General features: G+C 37.9%; 2 protein-coding genes across 3 annotated transcripts in view; both read left to right on the forward strand.

Annotated features, from left to right (window-relative positions):
- Nucleotides 1–20,889, forward strand: part of LOC116170629 (FERM, ARHGEF and pleckstrin domain-containing protein 2-like) — a 37,381-nt gene extending 16,492 nt beyond the window's left edge. Inside the window, exons 11-19 of the mRNA XM_031487133.1 lie at nt 15,263–15,642; nt 18,713–18,916; nt 18,967–19,153; nt 19,200–19,450; nt 19,496–19,631; nt 19,677–19,814; nt 19,862–20,010; nt 20,060–20,319; nt 20,397–20,889. Coding sequence (XP_031342993.1) covers nt 15,263–15,642; nt 18,713–18,916; nt 18,967–19,153; nt 19,200–19,450; nt 19,496–19,631; nt 19,677–19,814; nt 19,862–20,010; nt 20,060–20,319; nt 20,397–20,493 — 1,802 coding nt within the window. The 3' untranslated portion in view covers nt 20,494–20,889. The remainder of the gene's footprint in view (nt 1–15,262; nt 15,643–18,712; nt 18,917–18,966; nt 19,154–19,199; nt 19,451–19,495; nt 19,632–19,676; nt 19,815–19,861; nt 20,011–20,059; nt 20,320–20,396) is intronic.
- LOC116172381 lies at nt 9–15,256 on the forward strand. Of its 2 annotated transcripts, XM_031489590.1 has the most exons (2): nt 9–7,577; nt 7,630–7,784. In XM_031489590.1, the coding sequence occupies exons 1-2, from the start codon at nt 29–31 to the stop codon at nt 7,650–7,652; spliced, it is 7,572 nt and encodes a 2,523-aa protein (XP_031345450.1). In that variant the 5' UTR covers nt 9–28; the 3' UTR covers nt 7,653–7,784. The 2 variants fall into 2 exon arrangements, with proteins under 2 accessions (XP_031345450.1, XP_031345449.1); XM_031489589.1 differs by having other exon boundaries at nt 9–15,256.
- Nucleotides 20,890–25,974: the final 5,085 nt, after the last annotated feature.

The following is a 25,974-nucleotide window of genomic DNA, read 5'->3' on the forward strand; positions in this document are numbered from 1 at the left end:
TACTCGCACTCCCACCACTACTGCCCAGATGCCCTATAGTCGTAGATCAGAGGGCAAGCTTGATGAACCTTCCTCCGTGCTTATCAACAATTATCCCTCACAGACGCAGTCACAAAACGATTTGGACGCCCAAATCAATTCCCAATATACCTATAAGTCTATAGCAATTCCAACTAAACGTAAAATATGGCAACGTAGCGCTAGTTGTAGAGAGTTATATGATTATAGTTTTGAGGAATCAGGTCAGGCTAAGAAAAGAAGTACTATAGGTAATAATGCTGTTGACAAATCATACATGAACTTAGAAAAGCGAAAACTGGAATCTCCCGTGACTAGATACGATGAACATAGCCTCTTGTATAGTAGCACTCACCAAAGCAGTCTGGAAATGCAACAAGACATCATGGTGCCCGATCAAAAGATCTATTCCAGCAGCTATCCGGGGACGACGTCGTTCTCGCAGGATTCAATCGAAGATCCTGGCAATTACGATTTGCGCGATTCCCAAGACGACCTATCGCACGACAGTTACGAGCTGCTCGAAAAGTCGGACGACGATATCAGTTTGGGCGTCGAGTACAAGAAAAGTAAAACCTTTAGTGCGCGTAGTTGCAGTTTAGATTCTGGAAACTATCTGCCGTCCGACGTCGATTCGGATCAGGACAACAAGCTTAAGTCGAAGAGCAGCTCAGATTTGCTACAGAGTTTAGTCGTCGTGGATGACCCTCGCGATTATCCCAGAGAGAAAATACCTCGCAAGTCCGATGGAACTTATTATAAAATTATAAAGCTGGGATCTAGAGCGTCAAGTTTAGAATCAAAAAGCGACTATTACGAGATAAAGGTATCGAAAGGCAGTCGGAAATCTAGTAGGGAAACCAGTTTCGGTTCGAGAACTTCGAGTCAAGAGTCGAAAAGCGATTCTGAGATTAAAAAGCTCGTTAGGAAGAATAAGAGCATGGATAGTTTAAGTAAAAAGTGCGAGTTTATAGAATCGTGCACATCGAGTTTGGATTCTAAGAGTGACTATTTCGATGCCATTTCGAAGGTGGATGAATCAAAGTTAATTAAACTTCAACACGAATATGATCGTAAAATACCATTTGAGCGCAACTACGGGATTCAGAAGCAAATTAGCGGCAAGAAAGATGATAATGAAAGGTATAATGGTCTTTCCAAGGATATGTCACATGTTCAAACAGTTAGTTTGCAAAATGTTGAAATTGATAATTTGCGTTCCAAAGTCGTGGACAATTTTAATGACGACGCTGCCGTGCCGACATCGAAGGGGAGTGAAAATGGACGCGTAAAGAGTCTAAAGGAAACCAGAAGTCTAAAGTCGACAGATTCTGAGAGTAATATATTTAGCTTTGATGAGGATAGAATACAATCCCTTCAAGAGAATGATATGGAAATGGGAGTTCAAACAAATCATATCTCTGCGGAGCAGATAATAAAACCGTTTGAATCCAAAAAAGATATCTTCAAGGACGTGTTTGTGGAAATTGAGCCAAAACGGCTGGAAAAAAATTGGGACGGACTTCTGCTGCATCAACCGATTGAAAGAACCAAATCGGACCCAAATTCTCTAGCGAGGCAGCGTTTAAATCTCAGTTCAAGGAGGCACTTGCTGATGCATCAAAAATCGATAGACTTAACACCGGCGGAGTCGAGCGACGACGATTATTTGTATAGGCAAATCCCAAGCGCGCCGCCTATTACGAAGTATAGGGGATCCCATTTTGAAATGCCCACTGCAGAATTTGGCCATTTTGACGTTCTCAAACGTGAGATTGAGGGGCAAAAGACCAAGTTTGAAGTTCCTAAAAGTCAATTTGAAGTGTTGGGCGCAAAAACGCAATCCGATTTGATAAATTTGCCCCCGAAAAACGATATTCCATATACGTTACACAAGCGTCACATTATGAATGGAACCGCCTCCAAAGAGGAAACAAATAAATTTAAAGAAACGGCGAAACCATCACGTAGAAGTCAAAATGCGAGCGAGCCTCCTGTGGTCGTGGAGGAGACTAAACCGAAAAGTCCAGTGGCAGTTGAATCTGAACCGTCCGCATTTCTATTTACGCAAAATATCGATTTGTCTAAGGTCGATCCAGTTACATTGGAAGTCGACAAGTCTAAAGTGGTACACCATATGTTAAGTCCGAAGCGCGATATTACTAGAATTGATCCCGTTTTATTGGAAACCTTAAATTCGAAGCTTAGTCAAATTGAAAGCGATTCTCCTACAAGTTCGAAGACGGAGAGTTTAAAACCAGACGCGAAACAAAAGAATCAAAAGCTTATTGACGATATTAAGATCGAACAATCTGTGCAAACAACACCAATAATTCCTAAAATTGAAACTAAATTGGTACCAACTAAAACTAAAATTAAGACGGACATCAAACCTAAGCGCGTAACAAAGCCTCGCTCGCAAGTAAACAAAAAGGGCACAAAATCGTCGAACAAAACCAAAATACGAATCACCTCCTTTAGCTCCGATGATGAATCACTGGATTCGGATGACGTGTTTGGTTCCGCCGAGGCGACCCCTACAAAGTTGGAGTTTTCTCCACCACAAACTCGCAAGGAGATGGAGTCAATACTGAAGTACGAAGCCGAACGTAAATATCTGCAGTACACCATGTCGTCGACGGAAGTCGAAGGATCACCTCCACAATCACGCAAGGTCGATATTCCCTACGATCGCACTTTGGATCCGAATTACCAGACTGAGCTCCGACGAATTTCCGAGCGTTCTATTTCGATACCTAGTTCTGAAGACGATCTGAATATCGCCACTGCCGATTTACAACCGGTGTTCAATGAAACGTTGCCCGATTCCGTATTGCCTACTGTGCCAGAGGTCGATAGGGAAACGGTAGATAAGTCGTCCGAAAATACTATATGCGAAGATCTAAATAGAGAAGAGGAAGATACAATAACGCAGGTAATCGAAAAGGCGTTCATGCTTCAAGAGCTGCCCGCTGAAAGTTATCAGGATAGCGAAGAGAAGGCTTTATTAAAATCGGACATTGAGCGCGATTTACAGGATTTAAGAGTGCCGTCCAAGACGAAACTGACGGAGATAGGTTCGCCGTCATCTCGCCGGAAAGGTCAAAGTTCGTACCTTTTCGCGCACGCTCGATTAAACCTATCGGAAGGATCTGCCATGACAATGCTGCAGAAGCAACAGGCAACCGAGTCTCCGGTTCCGGGGAGACGAGCGAAGAGTTTAGACACTCCCGTCATTCCCGTAAATAGATTGCCTCCTTTAAACGCGTTTTCAAGTAAGGATGATACGGTGGAAGAAGAAGATCACGTGGAAATCAAAAATGTTGAAGAATCCGCGAAAAGTAAAGCGCCAGTAGAGGGCGGGCAACCAAAAGTTGAGTCAAAAACGAAGCCCGCTGTTAAAGCAAAGGTGAAAGTTGCAGAGAAGGAAAAAGACCAGATCGTTCCCGATGTTGCTTATAGATCTAAGAAAAGTTCTAAACAAGCTGCGCCGTCACGTACGCAGAGAATTGACAGCAAGAATAAGGTCGTCTCCGCTAAACGCCCCCCTCTAAAAGCCGAACCCAAGGAGAGAAGTCACAAACCGATTTCCAAAATTCCTCCGAAGGTTCCCGTTAGAACGGCTTCGATAAAACCTCCCGTACCGACTAAGTTAAAACCGGAACCAGCCAAAGTAGAAGAAGAGGAGATGAGCGAAGTCGCCCTTCAAAAACAGCTTACTGTGGAAACATCAGAGGTTAAGGAAATTAAACGTGCGAAAAGCCAAGATATCGAGTCCAGTAAGAAGACTATACCAAAGGAAAAGGCGCGCTCGTTAGATAAGTTGGAATTTAAACGCGCCGGCAGCAGGGAGCGTATTAAATCGTTAGAAGATAGTAGCGATACGGACATCGCGAAGCGGCAAGAAAAGCAACAGATGCTGTACGAGATAGCCATTCAACAAACGAAGACCGTCAAAAGTCCCATTAAAGACGTCCTACCCGTTTTCCCGCAGGTTGAGGAATCGGTGAGGGAACGTCATGGAAAATTGGAAATTAGCATCAATACCATTGAACAAAACAACGTCTCCTTAGAAGAAGCAATAATTATAACCAAGTCACCGAAGAGGCTCGATAAAAAAATGGACAAGAAACTCACGAAGAGTTTAGAATTAAATTTAACTGATGAAACCGAAGACGGAGAATCTGCCAAGATGGTGCAGAGGTTAGGAAAAAGTCTGGATTTGGAAAATAGGCCCCGCGATGAGGACCAAGTGTACACTTTTGACAAATTTGAGGAGTCTCCCGACGATAAAGCCGAGAATGTACAGAAATTAGTTAAAGCCGAAGTGCATAGTCAACCCGGTGAAGATGAACGGGTTACTCTCGAAGGTACGAGCTTGGACATTTGGTTGTCGTTAGAGGATAAAAATAAAAGTAAAGTGGAAGCGTTAGGAAATATCGTAGTAATTCAGAAGTCGAAGGATTTTTTTGAGCAGCGTAGTAAACCGCCGGACCTAAGTAGGATAGAGAATAAAAGCTCATCGGATTCTCAAAGTATAGAAAAAGTTAGTTTAGGTAATTCGTTAGACATTAAGTATATAGATTCGTCGGGAGATTCTTCGCACAAATCCGAAAAAGACACAAAGCTTATTTCGGATTTGCAAAAGGCCTCGGAAACCGTCGGCCGATTAATTGCGAAGAAACTTGAAAAACGTAAACAACTCGAACTGCAGAGCAAATCTGTGCCGGAACCGACCGATAATGCGTTGGTTAGAATTACTAGCGAAGATGAGTCACTGACTGAAGTGAGCGATTTGAAGTGTGAACTGGATGCGAACCTTTTAGGCGTTACTGACGCACATAAGGAGGTTTTATTGAAGTTGAGTATCGAAAGGAGCCGATCTGAAGATACAGGTTCGTGGATAACGGTGGAGTGCGATGAATACATAGGTACCGAAGACTCGTTTGAGTTTGAGGGGCCTCTGGAGTCTCCGGAAAAAGTGGGAGAGCCTAATGTCGAAATCGTGGAAGAGCAAGTGGTCACCACGCAAACCGCCGAGGTAGAAGCTCCGGAAAATCTCAACTTACTAACTACAAGTTCCAGAATTAATAAAATCGATTTATTGAAGCGAAGCTCGGATCAATCGCGTTCAAGCGATACGACCGGCTCTTGGACGAGCGGAGAAAAAGATTTAAGTGGCGGTAATCCCAAAGAAACTGGAGACGAATCCAGTTTAAGCTGTACAATGGGGCAGGCGATCGGTCTGAGCCAAACCATTGAGAAATTCTCCTCGCGCGATCAGCTAGATAAAAACTCGCCCGAGTTGGAAGTACCGCGCAGTCCGAGAAGTCCGAGAATCTGCGTCTTAGGTCGGGCGTTTACAATTGACGAGGAGTCTATAGTTAACAACTGTTCCGACGAGTCAAGCTCCGAGGGTGCAAACGAAATTCCGCCCGATATTACTCCGATCGAGGAGGTCGAAGAGTTGAAACCGGACGACGGCATCAAGTATAAGAAGAGTCCGTATCCGTTTGAGGAGAAATGGTCTAGCGATTCCGAATTGGGACAACGCATTCATCAAAAAATTGTCAAAAAGTTGTCCTCCGCAGATAAGAGCATGTCGTCTATTGACGATTCGTACTGCGATAAACGAACTAAAAATGGGAAAGGGGTGGATAAGCGCGCTTTACTGTACGTTGAGAGACTGTCAGCGGAGTCTCGAAGCTCTTTGGATACCGAATCAAGTTCGGGTAGCTTGGGCATGGCCGTGCGTAAACAGAAGACTGGCGAGTTGCCACTTCAAGAAGCGAGCTCGACGTGGCGCCCGTTTCCATTGGAGAGTTCGGGTTCTTCTAGTTTCGAAGAAGGTATATTGCCTCCAGATCCGGATTTGGAACGGGAATACTTCGTGTCCGGATTCAAAGTGGACGCAGACGTCATCCCTTCCAAAGAAAATGGAAGCAACGGAGACATTTCCAATTTTACAACAAACTTTGGTTATCCTTGTTTATTAGGTAATAACTCGAACATATGCGTCAATATTACATCGGCCGAGGTACTGCCCGGATATAGCGCTACTTTTTTAGGACGTACATTGTCGCGAATATCGGAACGTAGCACAAATTCTGAAAAATCGAGCTTAGACGAAGACTCGACCAAAGCCAGTACGCAGCTAGACAGTCTCAATGACGAATCGCTAGCTTCGAGCGACCATCAGGCTACCATTAGTTCAGACACACCCAGCAACGCCCACGTTTCCGAATCGGACAAGATAATGCCTGTCAATACAATTTCGAGCAGTAGGCCAAGCGATAAACCTTCCGAGCAGTTCTGCCACTTAAATAATTTACTGCTGCAGAGGCAAATTTCGGATGACCGCAGAACGTCCGCCGAAATGGCGGAACTGTCGATTGACGACATTGAAATTATCACGTCGGAAAGCGGATTGAAACTGAGACACCAAGATTCGGACGATACGGTGATTGATGAAGAGTGGGTCGATCCCGAACATGTCAAAGCGAAAAAGGGTTCTAGCAGTCAGGAGAGTGACGAGTGGCCATTGCCGGAGATACCACAAACGGGATCGAAGCCACTGTTCGCCTTGCACGAAACCGGAAGTTCGGACGCCTCGCAAATTACAACGCAAGTCTATAAACCACCACCTCAACCTGAGATTCCGAAAGTATTCGGACTTCGAGGATCTTTAAAGAGTCAAGATTCTGAGCCCTGGCCCAGTCCTCCTTCGAGCATCCAAGAACCTTTAGTTACAGGTAAAGTGGAAACTCATTACATCACGCCTCCAGAAGAGCCATGTAGGGTGTTAGTTGAATCGAGCACGGTCAGTGCTTACGATAACGATTCCGATTCCGATAATGAAAACAAAACTATGGATATGGATGGCGATAAGAGCAACACGGCTTCGGATCCCACCTATGAAAATGTGGCAACCGATCAGATGGATCAGATTAGCGAGTGCATTTCGGACAGCTACAGCATAGGCCCAAGTGGAGTTAAAATTATTCTCCAAAACAAGGCGGGTTTATCGAGTTCTAATTCCGAGGAAGACTTGAACATATCCAATTTAAATGATGACGTCTTCGTAGATGTCGTAGAGGTCTCCAAGAATGAATTGAGACCTCCTACGGTTTTAAGGCGAAGCACGAACTCGGACGATTCATCTCATTCCGGTCATAAAAGTGATACCAGGAAGCATAAAAGCTCACACAGTTCTTATTCTGAAGAGGAGTGCACGAGTTCCAAGGGAACGAATCTGGAAGATGGTACGGTCAGATTAGCGCTAAAACCTACGAAATGTACGCATAGCTCTCATTCGGAAGATACGTCTATTGCGTTGAGTTTATCCGAATGGTCCAATAGTACCAATACGGTAAAAATTCAAAATGTATCCACAAGTAATAGTGGTGCCACCAAAAGTAGCTCGGGTTTAAAAAGTGACGATAATTCACTCGCCGACATTGCGCATTCGATATCCGAGTGGTCAAGCAGTAACAGTAATACATTAAAGCAGCACAATTCAGGGCTACAGTTTCAAAAGCTGTCATCAAGCGCTTCAACAGGTGATAGTAGTACATTGACCGAATTTGTACCTACAATTTCTGATATTTCCAGTTCGGATACTTCTAAAACATTGATTCCGCAACAGTTTTTTAACGTACGACAATCCGTGACGCGACTAGGATCTAGTATCGACGACCTTGACGTGCCCTATGATCAAAAGAATATCAAAAGTCCTCAAAACATTCCGTCTGAAGATGTAGTGATACAATCAAATTTGACATCGTCGAGATTTACAGATAAACAAAAAACGTTTACCAAATCCACCGAACGTCCCGTTTTGATTCCGATACAGTTGCTATCCGACACAGAAAAGAGCACGGAAAGCAGCTCCTTGGAACAAAAAACAGAGAAACAGAGGTTCATGCAAAAATCCTCATCCTTAAAGGTGTCCGATAGACCAATCAAAGTTCCACTATCCAAGTGTTCGCCGTACTATTCCAGTAGTTTAAGTTCCGAGTCGACTCCAGTACCCTCCCTAAAAACAATTTCGGCCAATAAAACGGCCACAGTGCCTCTAACTCGAAGTCACAAGAAACCAATCGCGAAAAGTATATTTCAAACAAAAAGTCCTCCTAGCGAAAACGAATCGACCAGCTCCATGGAATCTCCGAAGAATACGCCGGATTGTAGGGATCGAAGGGGGTACCGGCGGAGGAGGCAGGTGCCCCAGAAGAGACACAAAACCGAAAAAGACAAAGGATTTTTTTACGTAGAACACGAGTCGTCGCTTCCCGAATACAATGACTGCATACACTCCCATAGCATTAAAGATCTTCCCAGTAAATTCCAATACGAAAACGTCATTAACGACGATGGAATGATCATGAATTCGGTATACTCCGAGGCGCTGGAGGAGGGCTACTTTCCCGACGGAGATTCGCAGTCGGGCTCCGACATCTTTCGTATGGAACGCGAGGAGGAACTTAGCGATAGGTACGAGTTAGCGGAAGGTTTCGACGTCTCCTCGATTCCTCCTCCTTTAATCGAAGACGACTTCGAAGATGACAGACCTCCGGAAATTTGATTTTAAATTTCATTAGGTACCCGTTGGAAAATTGCGATTAGTAGTCGACGTAATTTTACATTTTTTATGAAGCCGTGTGTCATACTCGTCGAGTAACAAATAAGAATTCTGAAAACTTGCTCATTTTTTTATAATATTGGTATTCATAAATGGGATTGATTTGTCGAAATTGCGGCTATTTATTTAACGTTCTGTTTACGCCAAGGTTAAGTGTTTGCCCAGGTTTGTCTATTTCATTAGTTAAATTAAAAGTTTAAAACATTTACTATTTCGCGGTAATAGAGATCTTTTTTATAACATTGTTATATTTATGTTGTAAATTTCCTGTAACATTCTTGAATGATCAGAAGCGCATTCTGTCGAATGGAGTTTATTATTATTTACAGTCTTCTAGGGCGTTGGCAAATTCTAGGATCGTATCGTATTTGAATTGCATGTAATCATAAGTATGGGATTAAATGCGCAGAAGTGAGGTAATGTCAACATAACCGCACAAGTACAACTGTACATACAGTGTGTAAATTTTAACTCTAACATACAAATCTCCTATGTTCAATTCTTAAATATACAAGTCAATGCGTTTGTATACCTGACAGTTATGCAACCTACCTTGCACACAAATTTGACAGCAATGATTTTAGATATTAGCACTGAGTGCAAGCAGGAAATGGTTTTTATTTAATAATTTAGTTGAAGACGTAGAATGGACAAAATGAAACCATTTTTCTACACAAGGGACATAGAGGTATAGAAAAAGATTATTGTAGGTCTGACTTTTTAATAAGCTAGAAAGAAACCCAATAAGCATTAGATGAGTGTGAGAGAGACATAACTTTACCAATGTTGACACTGACAGGAGCAATTAAATGTGTCCATTGTTACTAGCCTACTCAAAAGACGCATGAATGGCATCAGCGCTTTTAGTTTGATGTGTATTCTATCTCACTTTGCACTCATATAATATTTATCGGGTATCTTCCTTCTTACCATAAGCAAAGATAATACACTAGATAGACACCGTAAATAGGCAAGTTGCTAAATCGCTTATTTAGTTCCGTAAAGAAGATATAGGGGCCTTTTGCAATTAACCCTATCATCGGAAGCCGTAATCGTACGTATTCAACACACAAGCTGCATTACATTATCTCTTCCTTGACCTACCCCACATTCCTTTATATATTTACATAGATTAAATTACATTTAAAGGTAAAGCAAATGTCTGTGTAGGCGTTTCTGAGAATTTCCGCCACGTTGCGAATATTACGCACTTTTAGCGGGCTGGAATGTTAAATCACAGTTACGAATTCAACAAACTCAATGCATGTTTTTCCTTGTAAGTTGTAAGCAAAGATTAGACTACCCTTTGTATAATATGTACATTATACAGGGTGTAACATCCCCCTCGGATCGTAATGCCTTCACCATAAAAGATATCGGAAAAAAATGTTTCTAAAATATTTCTGGTCACCAGTGGCGTGCTGTATTTCACTAGCGTATCAAACATCCGTGTTTTTTTAAATTGCAACACCCCATATTTTGTAGAGAAATTCAAAAGTACTGTAGAGTACTTTTTTATTTGTTATGTAACATAGTATAGTACTTAACTTTACCCATTTCGCTATTATAACCTTTTCTTCTCAAAATTTGACATTTTTTCGAATGTATACTTTCCAGAGAAACTAAATCACGCCGGCACTTAAATTTTGAGTTCAGGCACATACCTGGTGAATATTTCAAAACCGAACATAAACAATTAACATGTTAAAAAATTAAAATGTTTTTTGCAGATTGTTGCTCCACTGCTCCATGTAGGTTAACTTCCGACTTACGAGGGTTTATTGATGACCCCATGCAATCGAAAGAAGATTTTTTTCTCATCTAATGATAGGCGAATTTGTTCATTTGCAGGTGTATTTCTCATAATTTCATAAAAAATTCAACATAATTAGCAATTAGCAAAATCATGTTAAGCCATGACTCAATTGGAAATTTTTGAATAACATTTGAATCTGCTTTTTGTCTTACTAATAGTGTTAATAGTCATGGCTTGCTTGATTTTGGTAATTGCATTTATTTCCAAATTTTGATGAAATAATGGGAAATGCAACCGAAAATTAACTAATTCGTATGTGATTAGATGAGAAAACAATCTTTCTTTTGATTGGTGTCACGATAAGCCCTTTAAGTTAACATGGGGAGCACAATCTACAAAAAACATTTATCCCATGTTAATTGCCTATGTTCGGCTCGGATTTATAAAATAACGGCATCGAATTTTTTTTAAATAACTTATTTTTATTAAATTCTTTCAAAGACCTTCTGTCAGGTTTTATCACAAAAAAACTGTCAAAGACAAAAAGCTAAAATATTTTTTTTTCAGCAAAACAGTTATTTTTGTTTCGTTAAAATTTTAGTAGTCCACATTAGGCATAAAAGATGTAAGACTGTCAAAAACTTTTTTAGCTTCCTAGCACGAGCTAGGTAGCTATTGCGATAGCCGTTTTTTGGACATGTCAAAATTGTGTAATTGTAAACAGGAACAGGTAGATTGTCAGGCTGAAACTGAAACCTTCCAATCTTTATAAGAAATACGGCAGATTTTTCTGTAACTGTTGAGTGTGGAATATGTTATTAATTTAAATTAGAGCAGAAAAAGAACAGTGAAAGAATGCGATACGCCTACAGAAGGCCGCGCTTGACTAACAATATAAAGAGCCATTGTTCTAATATTGTCTGCAAAATGCAGTGAATAATTGCTACTATTGTGGTAAAAACCCATGGACAAAATTGAGCGTTTAAAATTTATACAGACGGTGTCTATCTAGTGTAGTATTATCTTTGCTATAAGTCAGATCTTTTTCCATACCTGTACAGGACAGTTCTACAGGCTACACGCCTATAGCATGGCGAGAGCTTTACATGCGCAGCCGAAGAGTTTGCGCGGTTTACTTGAATGTTTCCAGTGCTGTAGTCATGTCGCGGTTTACATTACCGTTGGTAAGACGTATAGTTTTGTGGAATTTGACAGCACAATACGTCTATTAGTAAGTAAAATAACTGTTGGGTGAGGGCGCTTCACAATTTGTAAATCGCGAATAACGAACATGACACTCTGAAACTCAATCAACAAGTTTTCCCCAGCAGTTGCCGATCTTATATTAGCTCTGCGCCGTTATTCGCCATTCATTTTAAGAGTGATCCGCCGGTGTGAAAGGTGACAGATAAATATGATAGTTTGATCCATCACTGAGAGACAATTTTGTCCTGGTTAAATTTACAGTGACTATAGAAGAAAATGGCGACAATAGGTGCATCATTTTTGATTGGTTGGTGGTACACGGCCGCCATTTTGTGGCAAACTGTAATGTCATGTACGTTTTCCCCAGCAGTTGCCGATCTTATATTAGCTCTGCGCCGTTATTCGCCATTCATTTTAAGAGTGATCCGCCGGTGTGAAAGGTGACAGATAAATATGATAGTTTGATCCATCACTGAGAGACAATTTTGTCCTGGTTAAATTTACAGTGACTATAGAAGAAAATGGCGACAATAGGTGCATCATTTTTGATTGGTTGGTGGTACACGGCCGCCATTTTGTGGCAAACTGTAATGTCATGTACCTATTCTTGGTTGTTTCCTTAAGTCGTGTTTATTTATTAGTTTTGTAATATGTTGTGAAGTTCCATGTGACAAAGAGGACCAATTACTACTACGACACTGATAATAATAGGTTTAAATTGCCTGGTTGTGCCACAGTAGATTGTAGTAATTCAGTCAAGAAATGCTTTTCAATGAGACGATTTCCGAAGGACCCAGTAAGACGAAAAGAATGGGTAACCAAAATGAAATGATATCACTGGACACCAACAGATAATTCTTGTTTATGTGAGATAACGATCGGAGTATGATATAGTTCATGTATATTAAGATAAACAGGCGCAATTTTCGCACTAAATAGAAGTACGACCTGCAAACAACTGTATCTTTGTTTTACCCCCGACCCTCCCGAGTAGAGGTTGCAAAACGCTCTAAACGATCAAGTTCGGTCGACTTTCCCACGCGTCCGTCGACGGTAGGGCGACGGGCGTCGAAGACCTCGCTAAATCGTTCGATCGGTAGTAGCAATGGGCGGTGCGTACAAAAGGCAGGTACGACCGCGACGATTAGGCGAAGCGTTCAACCGTGCGCCCGCCTCCGTGCGTTTTTTCGGCTATTAAGCAGGACAGGTCGCGTTCGTTATCAGAATTAACCGGACAAATCGCCTAAGCCATTCTACTTTAAATGGTCGAAGATTCAACAGGATACCCGTAACTGGAATGGCATCGTCCATAAACTTTTTACAAAACAATGTGCCAGACAAAGATGATTATACAAACAACGTGTGAAACAAGGATGATGATAACTACCACAGCCTACGTTAGACGGCATGCGATTTTGGTTATTGATACCCTTCCAGTTACAGATTATACAGTTCAATGGCTTCAGCTAAGGTCCGCTTAAATTTGTTGGTGCAAACAACCATTAAACCTACTGAGTATTGCTGTCAGAACTGTGTCAATACCAATCGAATTGATGTTTAATTATAGTTCTTGTAGATTTTCACTTGATCTTTTTATACTGTTGTTAGCTATGCTTTACACTTTACAGTAACTGACAATACAAACTTCAAAATTGACAATTCTAGATCTTAGTCTGTTTTTTTTTTTGCTGTTGTTAGCTCTTAAGAGCTTACATTCGATATCTATATTTTGTGGTTTGTTTATTCTAGATTAATTTACGCTTCATACTTTATGACACTCTTTGTATGTCTATTATCCGTACAATCTTTGGCAAGCACTTGACTTTGTTTTGACTGTTAATATTTCTAATTCTTTTGTGAGAGGAGCAATCAAAATTTCTTGTTAATTCTCATGAAATTTAATCAAAGTAATTTACATTAACCACTTTGTTGCAATTAAATTAAACAACTTTATTGTTCGAGAGCGAATCAATGAGGAATTCGATATATTAGTATTCCAATCGATGTTCCCTCGTTTTTGTAACCACACAAAACATGTGCCAACCTTTAGTGGTATGTGCCAAAAGCTACATTTTACTTCTACCAAATACACGACGATTGATTCAGTTGGTGAAGAATGTGTAGATGAGATGAATTTGATACGCCAAATTTTCGAAGTGCTTCTGTTTAGAAATAAATTTGTGAATATTTTTAGAATTTTGATTTTATGCGGCTACAGGAAGACTGAATGTATTTGTAAATAGAATAAAGAAATAACCCTGCGCTATCAACTAAATCAAATTTAGATAGAATTAATTGTCTTACTATTCCATTCTCGTTTTAACACAATTTAATGTCGTATTGATTTGCATGGCATCCGTATGATTTCCATTTACTCCTTTACACATGAAGCGGAGAGCCTGTAACGAGCGAACGCTGCACATTTGCTTGTTTTGGGGTTGTATTAATCCAAAGTTAGCACAATAAGAAAGTGCCAAATTTGATCGAAATTCTCATGCAATTCAATTACACAAGTAAATTGAGACAGTAACATTATTAGACCAATGTTTGATAGATTCTGTATGTTCAAATTTTTAAAGTGAAAAATTTTAAATGTGTTTTTATTTAAAATTTTAATATAGTAATTATAGCCAAAATGAAGTGCTAAACAATTTTTAGTGTAGTACCGTAAGAAATTTTGTATAATTTTTAGACGAATCATGTTTCGCGTTTTGTATGTATTTGTTATTTTATCAAGTGTGTATATTGAGTAAGGTTCAAGTCTGAGTCATTATTAAAATTTGAGAAAACTCCAATTTTAAATTAGCTACCGAAAGACACTTAATTGCTTAATAGAATTTAGAGCTCTGCAATCACACTTCTTTTAAGATACCTGTATTGGACGTGAGATACTGAATATACATTCTGTTGTTCTTTCATGTTAGATGGAATCGAGTATAGAGTATACTCTTTATGTCAAAGCAGGATTTGCTACCAATAGTGCAGATATGACAATTGTTATCTGTGATTTTTTTTGCTCATATATTTTATATTCCTACTACATAGAGAAAATGTGATTAGCGTTGTGTGTTTTGTTAGTTACCAACCAACTCAAGTTTAATTCTAATTGTGTGTAACAAGAAGAGGTTTATTGTGATGAAGTTCATTTAGTCAATTAAGTTTCAGTGTAGACGGAGACCTAGATCTTACCCTATGAAATGATTTAAAGTACAAATGATTCGTTGAAGTTTTATTATAGTAATTGTTTTGTGATACTACATTTATAAGTAATAAAAATTACAACAAATCAATAAAACGAATTGTTTGGCCTAAGCTATGTAGATTGCAAATCTGAAAAACATAGGTTGAGAAATTTCAAAACGTAACATGTCAATATTAATAAATAAATAATATACTGTTATTCCTTAGGTGTCACCTAATATTTTCCGCTCTGTGCATTAAGTTAACATCTTATATCCATTTATTATTATTCTAAATAAAACATACTAATTACTAATATCGCAGTGCTTTTGTACCTTTATTAATGCTTAACCAGGAAATAGGTGAGGGTTTGCTTTTTTGATATTGCTTTTGCTTGTGTTCTATTTCCGTTCAGCCACTTTTGATTAAGCCACTATACTAACGTATAAATCCACTTTCAGAGAAGGGAAAGGTCGAGTCCAACAACAAGGATGAGACTCTGATATCGGAAAATAATAATTCCGTTTACACGACGTCGACGCCCAATTCGAAGATAAACGGTCATGCGACAAACTTCATCTATGACCGTTGGAAGGAGAATAACGAGAATGACACGAAATGTCACGACTTCAGCGAGGTTACGAATCTATCGAAGGAGCAATACTTAAATTCGATCAACGCGAATACGCCGATCAACAAAGCGAACATTACAATTATTGCTGATATTGAGGGGGAAGTAAGGAAGAAGTCAAGGTTTGCATCCGATAAGTCTTATTATATTGCCAAGGAGATTTTGTTGACCGAGGTGACTTACAAGAAAGATCTGGATGTTATTAATGTGGTGAGTTCACAAGTTTTTTAATCTTATGTTAATCAATTTAATTGAATATTTTCGGTTAACAAATAATTATCAGATAATCGTGTTTACTTATTAAATCGTCGACAATTTAACAACAGAATACAACATTTTTTTTCCTGCTTCATAAAATGGATTCCATAACGTAATAACCAGTTATGATTACCCAATTTTGTTATTTTTCACTATTTACCGATTAATGGAATAATACGGGACAGAGGTACAATATAAATTATGTAGGACAATATTGCTATGATGGATGACAACTCGCATGTAATATGTTACCACAGCATTTAAAAAATCAAGTTCTATGCATTATCCGGAAAGATCTACAGTATGTGTAGCATCGATTGACTTCCCCTCTCTTCATAAGTTATTAGATCCATGGAGTTCGTAGTACCCGTTCGACAAAATACAAAATAACTCCTAATTTTGTGCTATTTATTGCTGCAAATAAAAAATTTTGTGCTACTTAATTGGTAAAGATATTAAAAATTTGTTTTATTAATATTAAGTAATTAAAAGTGCTTTTGACATTTCCATAGTTTGCAGGTTTTGTGATTTTTAGTGTATCATAGGAAAATACAACATGTTCATTGAAGCATTTACACAATCTATTGTCATAAAACACAATAATCCCACAAACCGGGACATGGCAAATTATAATGAGTGTTTGTAATTTATTATTTCCCACACGAATAGTTAGGCAACTATATCTACTGAAATTATAACAAATGAAAAGCACTGTGTGAAATGGCAAACGGTCACTAAGCCACCTGTCCAGATAGGTCAATTAAATAAAGTCACTCACAAAAACAATTAACATACAAGTACAACTGTTAAAAACTTCATTTAATCACAATACAAATTTATTCGATAATTAATGTAATAAAAAGTGGCGACGATGGCAATATCCTAATAATCCCAATATCCAGTCTTACATTTCGATTTCCAATAACAAATCCAAAATTGATTGGACAACAAAAATTTATGAGCAAAGCAAATTTGGTGGGAGAAACAACAGAACATATTTGGTACATGGTATATTGATCCTTGTTGATAATATAATTCCTATTTTGGAGGTCTTATGTTTACATAAACTGAAACACTTGGTATTTTGCATTGGGGTAGTGGTAGAGAATGACCCCCCACTTTTTTGACGAAAATACACGTTTTGAAGCACCAAGAATCCGACAAACGTAATTTCGATAATATCTGTTTGTCTGTCTGTACTCTCATTTCCGACTAAACAATTGGAACCAAATTTGGTGCACATATTCTTAAACATAAAAGGAAGAGCTGAAAAGGTTTTGGGCAGACTCGCGTTTGCGTAAGTGTGTCAAAATAATAAGTTAAAAACGTGGTCACTTGCGACCAACGGAAGCGCATTTTCCCCGCACAGAGTATTACGCTAAAAAATAAAACGAGTGACGAATTTTGTAAGCTGGTAGTTGTTGCTAACTAAACTGCGGAATTGTCATTAGTCGTTAATGTCAAAAACACAAGCGTGAAATCGTTTGATTTATTTCTGTTCACAGTGCTGTATATTTCTACTTTACAATCATTATGAAGTAGACATCGGGAGTTACGTGTGTTTTTCCCTATGTCTACTATAAAGAATGTAACTGGAAGGGAAACCGGTATAGGCGACAAATGCGTACCGTTGAAGCCGTGCGATAGAATGAGTTGGTAGTGTAACTATTTCAGTCACTCTCATCGCGCCCAGTTTGTTTATTAGCACGCCTGAGAAGCAGAAAATACGACTGTATGAATTTAATTTAATGCCGAATCAAAAAATTTGTTTTGCGCACGCACAATTTCAAATTTTTTATTTGGTAAGATATTTAAATGAAATTTTGTATGTAGGCAGAGCTGGGCAGTATTCGATTTTGTAAATACTTTTTAGTATTCAAATCCTTTAAAGTATTCAAATACTTTGTAATTAAATACTTTTATGGAAGCAGTATTTGTATTTGTAACTCAAATACTTTCACAAATATTTAGTATTCGAATACTTCGCAAAGTATTTGGATACTTCGTAAAGTATTCGAATACTTCGCAAGGTATTTGAATACTTTTCAAAGTATTCGAATACTCTTTATAGTATTCGAATACCTTTGATAGTATTAGAATACTTTTGAAAGTATTCGAATACTTTTCAAAGTATTCGAATACCTTTGATAGTATTAGAATACTTTTGAAAGTATTCGAATACCTTTGAAAGTATTCGAATACATTCTAAAGTATTTGAATACTTATTTTTTTAAGTATATATTTGAATAATTTTCAATGTATCTGTATCTAGTATTCGCTTGTGCTGAACGTAAAAGTATTTAGTGTTCAAATGCCTTTGATTTGTGTATTTACTATTTAGTATTCAAGCAACATCAAATAAAAGTAAAACTAATGCAGATTCAAAAATTTGTTTTACAAGTTATGCTGATCTGGTGGGACAGAATCAGCCCCTTAAGGTGTATTGTAAAACTGATGTGTGTGTGAAGATCTCGAGGATCGTTCAGTATTCAGTTGTATCGGATTTTTAGTTACTCCTTGCTTAACCTCTCTTTTAATAAATTTTGCTAGCAAAAAGTTGAATACAACTTTGAATCGTGGAGGAGTTGGGGGGCTTGCGAACGGCGATATTTCATCAAAAAGAAGCCTTTACTACAAAATGTGCTTTTTCCAAAATTTTAGATTTCTGTTGTCCTACAGGAGACCCTACTATAAGGAATATTTTACCAAAAATTCAGATCAACCGCAGTAAAAACAAAATGTAATTTAAGGAAGGAAAATAATGAATCCACAAAATAGTAACTTTTCCATTCGGAAAAATGCGCTAAAAGTTAGTGTTCTTACATAATATAAATAGATCGATTACGACTAGTACATAAATGGGATGGGATTTGGTTACATATGGGGGGTGGCAAAAAAAGACAAAGAACCTCAATTTTCACTCCCACTTATGTCATCAACAAGAGAGTTAACATAATCTTTCCCATGTAAATGTCTAACAACCTTATTTTACGCATAATATTGAAATAATTAATTCTTTCAGTGGTTTCGTGATGAAGTAGCAAAAGAGGAGGCGGAAGAATGTTCAATGTTATTGACCCTAATTGCGCCATTAGCCCAAGCTCACGGTTTACTAGTTAGAGACTTAGAACAGAGACTTCAAAATTGGGACGGACAGGGTGGTCCAAAGTCAGGATCGGGACGTATCGCCGATGTATTGCTAACCCATCTACCTCCCCTACTACCGGTAAACCTTATTCAGTCGGCGATTGATGTAATCAATGTAAATACTTTCAGATTTACGAAGAATACCTAGACGGTCACATTTCCGTTTTGGAACGGCTCGATCAGGCGTTTAAACAGAATAATCACTTCGAGCAACTCTATCGTGATTTCGAAACTCAAAAAGTTTGTTACCTTCCGTTCACCGTCTTTATTCTTAAACCTCTACACAGACTCCTACAATATCAGAATTTACTTCAAAGTAAGTGACCTACACTTTAATTCGGGATAACTTACGTATTTTTCAGGACTTTTAAAACATTACGGATCTACTCATCCCGATCGAGCAGACTGTCTGACGGCGAATGACATGTTAAAAGAACTAATGCATCCTGTTGTAGTAACGCTGGCGCATTCCGAAAATTTGGCAACGTTATGCGAATTACAAAGAGATATTAGTGGCTTTGATAATATTGTACAACCCGACCGTAAATTCATCAGGCACGGTTGTTTACTCAAACATTCCAGGAAAGGGTACCAGCAAAGAATGTTCTTCCTGGTATATTGATAAATATTTTGGATATGTATAACACATCATTTTTAGTTTTCGGATATCTTATTGTACACTTCACGATCTCCTGTTTCTCTTGAATTTAAGGTACACGGCCATATGCCGTTGCGTGGGGTTTTGTTGGAAGAACCCGAGGGTGATTTAGCTAGTTATGGATTTATAATCTATGGTACGTACCCAACTTGTTTTAGCGTTTGTGACATGGATTTTGCAGGAGGTAATAGAGCGTTAATGGTCGCTGCAAATTCTCAAGAAGAAAAGGACTGCTGGAAGGAAGACATGCAGAACGCCATTCAGCAGGCTAGGGATAAAACAGATACGAAAATTACGTATTTAAGTTTAAAGAGTTGTAGTTAGTTTACTGTTATTTTCGATATTTCGAGTAACTTGGCCTTGTAGGTTCGTCAGATGAAATTGTGGATCAATGTGGTAAAGATATTGGAACTCAAACGACAAAACCATCAACTCAACGTAGCAATACGACCGTTCACGTTTGTTGGCATAGGAATACTAGTCTTAGCATGGAGGATCAGCTCATAGCTATGCAGGTACGTGTAGCAATTACCCACGACAATATCTATCATATTTTCTTGTTAGAATCAATTATCTGGATACCTATTGAGAAAGTTTAAGAGTAGTAACGGATGGCAAAAATTGTGGGTGGTGTTTACATCATTTTGCTTATTTTTCTATAAGGGTTGCATGGATGAATTTCCTTTAGCGTCTTTGCCACTGTTGGGGTATTCAATTGGAACACCGACAACAGATGATAATATTGGCAAAGAGTTTGTATTCAAATTGCAGTACAAAAATCATGTGTACTTCTTCCGAGCAGAATCTGAATATACATACAATAGGTGAGTTTTTTGTTAGCTTTAAACTTATGCTTGTTTTTTGACTTTTTTCTGTGAGAGACAAACGTGTATCTTTTCAGATGGATGGAAGTAATAGGCACTGCTACGCAATGTAAACACAAAACCCGGCACAATGTACTAAATGAAAATTCAATCGAAAAATCACCAGACAATTAAGACCGAAGGTCTTAAGAACGTAGTCTACCAGTGTACTTAGGCAGCGAAGCTTAGTTATATGGTAACTAACCTGTAATAAAACTACTTATTCTCTTTCCGTCGATTATAACAAAAAATTGAAACAGTTTAACAAAAAATAAGCACTTTTGGTTTGTGAATATTAGTGTACCAGTTGGACCAATTATTAATGTGATAAAGTGGTACTTTGTACCTATTCATATCGTTTTATGAACTTGCAATAAGAATGGAGTGTACATTGTTAACTATTAAACAAAAATGGCTGTGCCATTATGGTATTTGTTCAATAATCAGTATTTAAAAGGCGCATTCTATACTTTTGTTATTTAAGTACTTATATACTCTATTTAACTCCGTAAATAGACTGAATTGACTTCATTCCGGTTTCTTTATTTTTGCTGTTTATATATTTACCAAATAGTCCGAATGAAATTCACGCATTTATTTTTGGCAGCTATGTCTGTAACCTTAAAGTGTGATTAGTTAATATGTATGTTTATCTGCATGTAAAACTAAATTTAACAAATTTTGTACCAAAAAATTATGTTTTGTAAAAATGTAGTATTTTAATGTAGGTAAAAAGAAGGGTAATAATGGTGGAGCAAGAGAAATATATATTTGATACATCACAAATTTGTGTAAAATAACAGTTTTATTAAAAATAAATTATGAATAACTTGGTTTTTTATGTTTACACTGTACAGGTCCGGTAGCTGTTTGTGACATTCACTTATCCTCCGATATCGTGTATAATCCAGCAGATAAATGTCATCGAAAGTCCTAAAAAACGTACAAATTGCCAAAAAAATTTTTGCTTTTAACCACCATCAGAAAAAGCAAAATCCTTTCGCGTCCATCTTTTCCCAGTTGCATCCTGCTTCTGTTCGTTGGGCGAACCTGCAACTAAGGAAAACGATTAGACTTTTAAACAAGAAAAAGTACACCAACGGAACAATGCAAAATTCTTTCCGTCCATCTCGTTTCGGTTGTGTTCTCCCTTCATTCACGACCAATCTAGCAGAGAAAAGTCAAATCTGCAATTAAAACAAAAGTTTAGAATTGTAAGCAAGAAAAAGCACATCAAAAGGCAAAATTGACAAAAAACAAAAAGTAAGATTCTTTCTGTCCATCTCGCCTCAGTTGCGTCTCCCCATCGTTTCTGACTGATCCAACAGAGGAAATGGCAAATCTGCAATTACAAAAATGATTAGAATTGTAAGTAAAAAAAGGAACACCAAAATCCGTAGTAAAATTGTCAAATATGCACAATTTAAAAAGATGATTAGAATTGTAAGCAAAAAAATTTGCTGACTTCCAAGCGTCAAAAAGTGGGGAGGGGGGTATTTTTTTACCCCAATGCAACACGCCCCTTACTAACGCGAGGGCGGTAAAAACATCAATTGTTTCAATAATTTGTGCGTCTTGCTGTGTAAACCTGGCGATCTTAAAAGCGACGTAATTTTACAAAAGATCATAAAAAATGTACAATATCGCCAAAAATAAGTTTTGCACTTTCTGACCGTCTCGCACCAGTTGCAGGACCGACTCGAGGCAAAAATTACGTGTAAGAGAGCATTAAAATTTGCGCCCTAAGGTATCCGCGCGCTAAAGCCTGAATAATAGGACTTTGGGAACAAACAGGTTTATAAAAACATAGGTAGAGGTTCATATTAAAAAAAATAACGTAATTACATGTTTCGACCAAACGAAACCCAATTTTTTAAATTTATTTTTATTATGATTATTTTGCTTAAATTATCTAGATCCTATTATTGGCGCAATGAGGGTGGGCCTTTTTATATTTGTGTAATAATAATTTATTTTATTGTTTTAAAATGGCTGGTAGTCAGTGGCGTAGCGTAGAGTAGCGATCAAGGTTTGTCGCCCTATGTTTTAGGAGCTGGTGAACATTTTGAGTTTCCTCTATCGTTTATTTAAAAAAAAGTTCACATTTCTTATTCTATTCTGGATTTCAGTACTTTTAGAGCGAGCGATTGTTTAAGAGGGGGGGGGGGGGCACCTCTTGACATTATACCTATCTATAAACTTTAGTTTGATACCTATAATTATATGATCCATGTACCAGAGTCCAGATGAACAACACACCCTACAATAAAGACAGACAGGCAGCCTGAAACAGCGTAATTTTTCATTTTTTTTATAATGCGGTAAAAACGATTTACCCAACACTGCTTCTGAAATCGAACCTAGAAACCGTAAGATTTTCACAGACGCTAATGATATTTGAATTGAGTAATAGGCATTGTTTAAAAGATATATTGATAACAGAAGTTTACACTTTTGTATGTAGAAGTTTCTTCGTATTGTATTTTCCCCTCAGTTTTTGTCAGATAAAAGCATCTTCAAGTCCGTCGATGGTCATCGTCGTTGCTTACAAAATCAATATTTAAATGTATTTTCACAAGATTTCTTTTATTGGTTTCTACTTTTAACTATTTTCAAAAGCGCCCTAGCACCTCTAGTTACCTACTCCGGCTTCTTGCACCACTGGCAAGTCAAGGTACTCATGGATCTCAATTCCGAACCCACTCTCTTCTACTTGCCTACCTAAAGTGAATTTCGAAAAAATACACAAAATATTACGACACAACAATAAAATTCGGTGTAAGTTTTTCTTCTCTCGCGGATCGTTTGGTTTTAAAAATAGAAAACGCTGCGCATCTAACCACCCCCGGAAAAAAAGCACGATTCTTTCCAACCACCACGCTTTTGTTGCTTCTTCCTTTCGTTCGTGACCAATCCAGAGGAGAAATGTAGAATCTGTAACTAAAAGAAAATGGTTAGAAGGTATAATCAAGGAGAAGCGCATCAAAATCCATTGAAAATTAACAAAATCGCCAAAAATAAATGTTGCTTTTAACCACCACCGGGAAAAAGCAACATTTTTCCATCCACCTCGTTTTAAGTGCGTCTTCCCTTTGCCCGTGACCAATCCACAGAGAAAATAATGTCGAATCTGCAATTAAAAGAAAATGATTAGAATGTAAACAAGGAAAAGCACATCAAAAGCCATGCAAATTAACAAAATCGCGAAAAATAAATGTTGCTTTTAACACCCACCGGAAAAAAGGCAAGATTCTTTCCGACCACCTCGCTATAGTTGCGTCTTCCCTTCGTTCGTGACCAATCCAAAGAGCAAATAATGTCGAATCTGCAATTAAAAGAAAATGATTAGAATGTAAGCACATCAAAAGCCATTGCAAATTAACAAAATCGCGGAAAATAAATGTTGCTTTTAACCACCACCGGGAAAAAGCAAGATTTTTCCATCCACCTGGCTTTAATTGCGTCTTCCCTTCGTCCGTGACCCATCCAAAGAGAAAATAATGTCGAATCTGCAATTAAAAGAAAATGATTAGAATGTAAGCAAGGAAAAGCACATCAACAGCCATTGAAAATTAACAAAATGGCGGAAAATAAATCTTGCTTTCAACCCCCACCGGAAAAAGCAAGATTCTTTTCGACCACCCCGCTTTAGTTGCGTCTTCCCTTCGTCCGTGACCAATCCAAAGAGAAAATAATGTCGAATCTGCAATTAAAAGAAAATGATTAGAATGTAAGCAAGGAAAAGCACATCAAAAGCCATTGAAAATTAACAAAATGGCGGAAAATAAATGTTGCTTTTAACCCCACCGGAAAAAGCAAGATTCTTTTCGACCACCCCGCTTTAGTTGCGTCTTCCCTTCGTCCGTGACCAATCCAAAGAGAAAATAATGTCGAATCTGCAATTAAAAGAAAATGATTAGAATGTAAGCAAGGAAAAGCACATCAAAAGCCATTGAAAATTAACAAAATCGCGGAAAATAAATATTGCTTTTAACCACCGCTGGGAAAATGCAAGATTTTTCCATCCACCTCGCTTTAATTGCGTCTTCCCTTCGTCCGTGACCAATCAAAAGAGAAAATAATGTCGAATCTGCAATTAAAAGAAAATGATTAGAATGTAAGCAAGGAAAAGCACATCAAAAGCCATTAAAGATTATCAAAATCGCCAAATATAAATCATGCTTTTAACCATCACCGAAAAAAGTAAGTTTCTTTCAATCCGTCTTGCCCCAATTGCGTCCTCCCTTCATTCGTGACAAATCTAGCGCAGAGAAATGTCGAATATGTTATTAAAATAAGAAGTTTAGAATTGTATGCAAAAAGAAGCGCATTAATCACAATGGCACCAAAAAGAAGTTTTGCATCAATTTGCTTTTAAACACAATGAGCAGAAAGACGATTCTTTTCGTCCATCTTGACCCAATCCAACAGAAGAGAAATGCGGAATCTAGAAAAAGATCGGAATTTACGCAAGAGAAAGCAGTGGCGGCTCGTAAGCTGCGTAGAAGGTAGTGCCAAATTGTGTCCCCCTCCCCATTATTTTAATAGTTACAAATTTTTGTTTTCATATTATTCCAGTTATTTAGATTTTGAGTATAATTCGAATATTTATAATGCAAGTGACGGAAACAAATCTAGCCCCTTTAATTTCTTTGGACGGAGGCTTGTTTCATTATAAGTATACTTCAAGCATGCATTCCAGTAATTCATTTTGTGTTGTTTTATATGAGAATTAGTGGATATTTTTGACAAAAAATTGTATGGAAAGTGTTACTTTTTTCACGATTTGTACTATCCGTTTCCATGGCGTTTAGTCTGATCTATAAACAATAGCAACATTTTATTTGCAGTTGCATTAATGAGGCCGAAGTATCATTTTCAGCAATAGTTGTACAAATAAGTATTCAAATCTTTATCTAAACAAGTACCGAAATTTATTAATTCTTTGAATACCTACTCCTTTATTTTCGGATTTATCGCTATTAATTGTCGTGTGGTCCTCTTAAAGAAGATTCAGACACATTTCGTTTTTTAACAATATTTAAGTCCGGTAACGGCCTGCTTAATTGCTTTATTTAAAGTCTATTTTCCAGAGAATGCATGGAAAAAGGTTTATTACGGCTCGACCGTATTTGAAGTCAGCGGATAAGCACAAATGAATTTTTCCTGGTACCTAATTTATCAAATCATTTACTTTTTTTGTTTTAAGGCTTTAAAACACAATTATGTACTCTAGTGAGCACAATTAATAATAGTTAATTATATTTTAAGAATTGATAATTAGCAGGTTCCTTGAGGTGGTGCCATGGCTCCTTGGCTCTTTATAGAGAGCCGCCCCTGAGAGAAAGTACACAGAAAATTTACACTATCGACAAAAATAGTTTTTTTCTGTCTCGTCGAATCTGCAATTAAAAGAATAATGTTAGAATTTGACGGAAAAAATTAATTGTGGGTTAAACTACCACCGGAAAATTCAAGATCCATGCCGTCTATAACTTGCCCCAGTTAGGACCTTCTTTCGTTGTGACCAATGCAGTAGCTGAATGTCGAATCTGTAATTAAAAGCAACGGTGTAGAATTTTTAGCAAAAAGGCATATTAAGTACATAACAAATTC

Source organism: Photinus pyralis, unplaced genomic scaffold, assembly GCF_008802855.1.
Source record: "Photinus pyralis isolate 1611_PpyrPB1 unplaced genomic scaffold, Ppyr1.3 Ppyr1.4_LG5, whole genome shotgun sequence".
In the NCBI taxonomy this organism is placed as follows: domain Eukaryota; kingdom Metazoa; phylum Arthropoda; class Insecta; order Coleoptera; family Lampyridae; genus Photinus; species Photinus pyralis.

Excerpts from the sequence above, each read along its gene's own strand:
- LOC116172381 (XM_031489589.1), top strand. The coding sequence starts at position 29 with ATGCCCTATAGTCGTAGATCAGAGGGCAAGCTTGATGAACCTTCCTCC.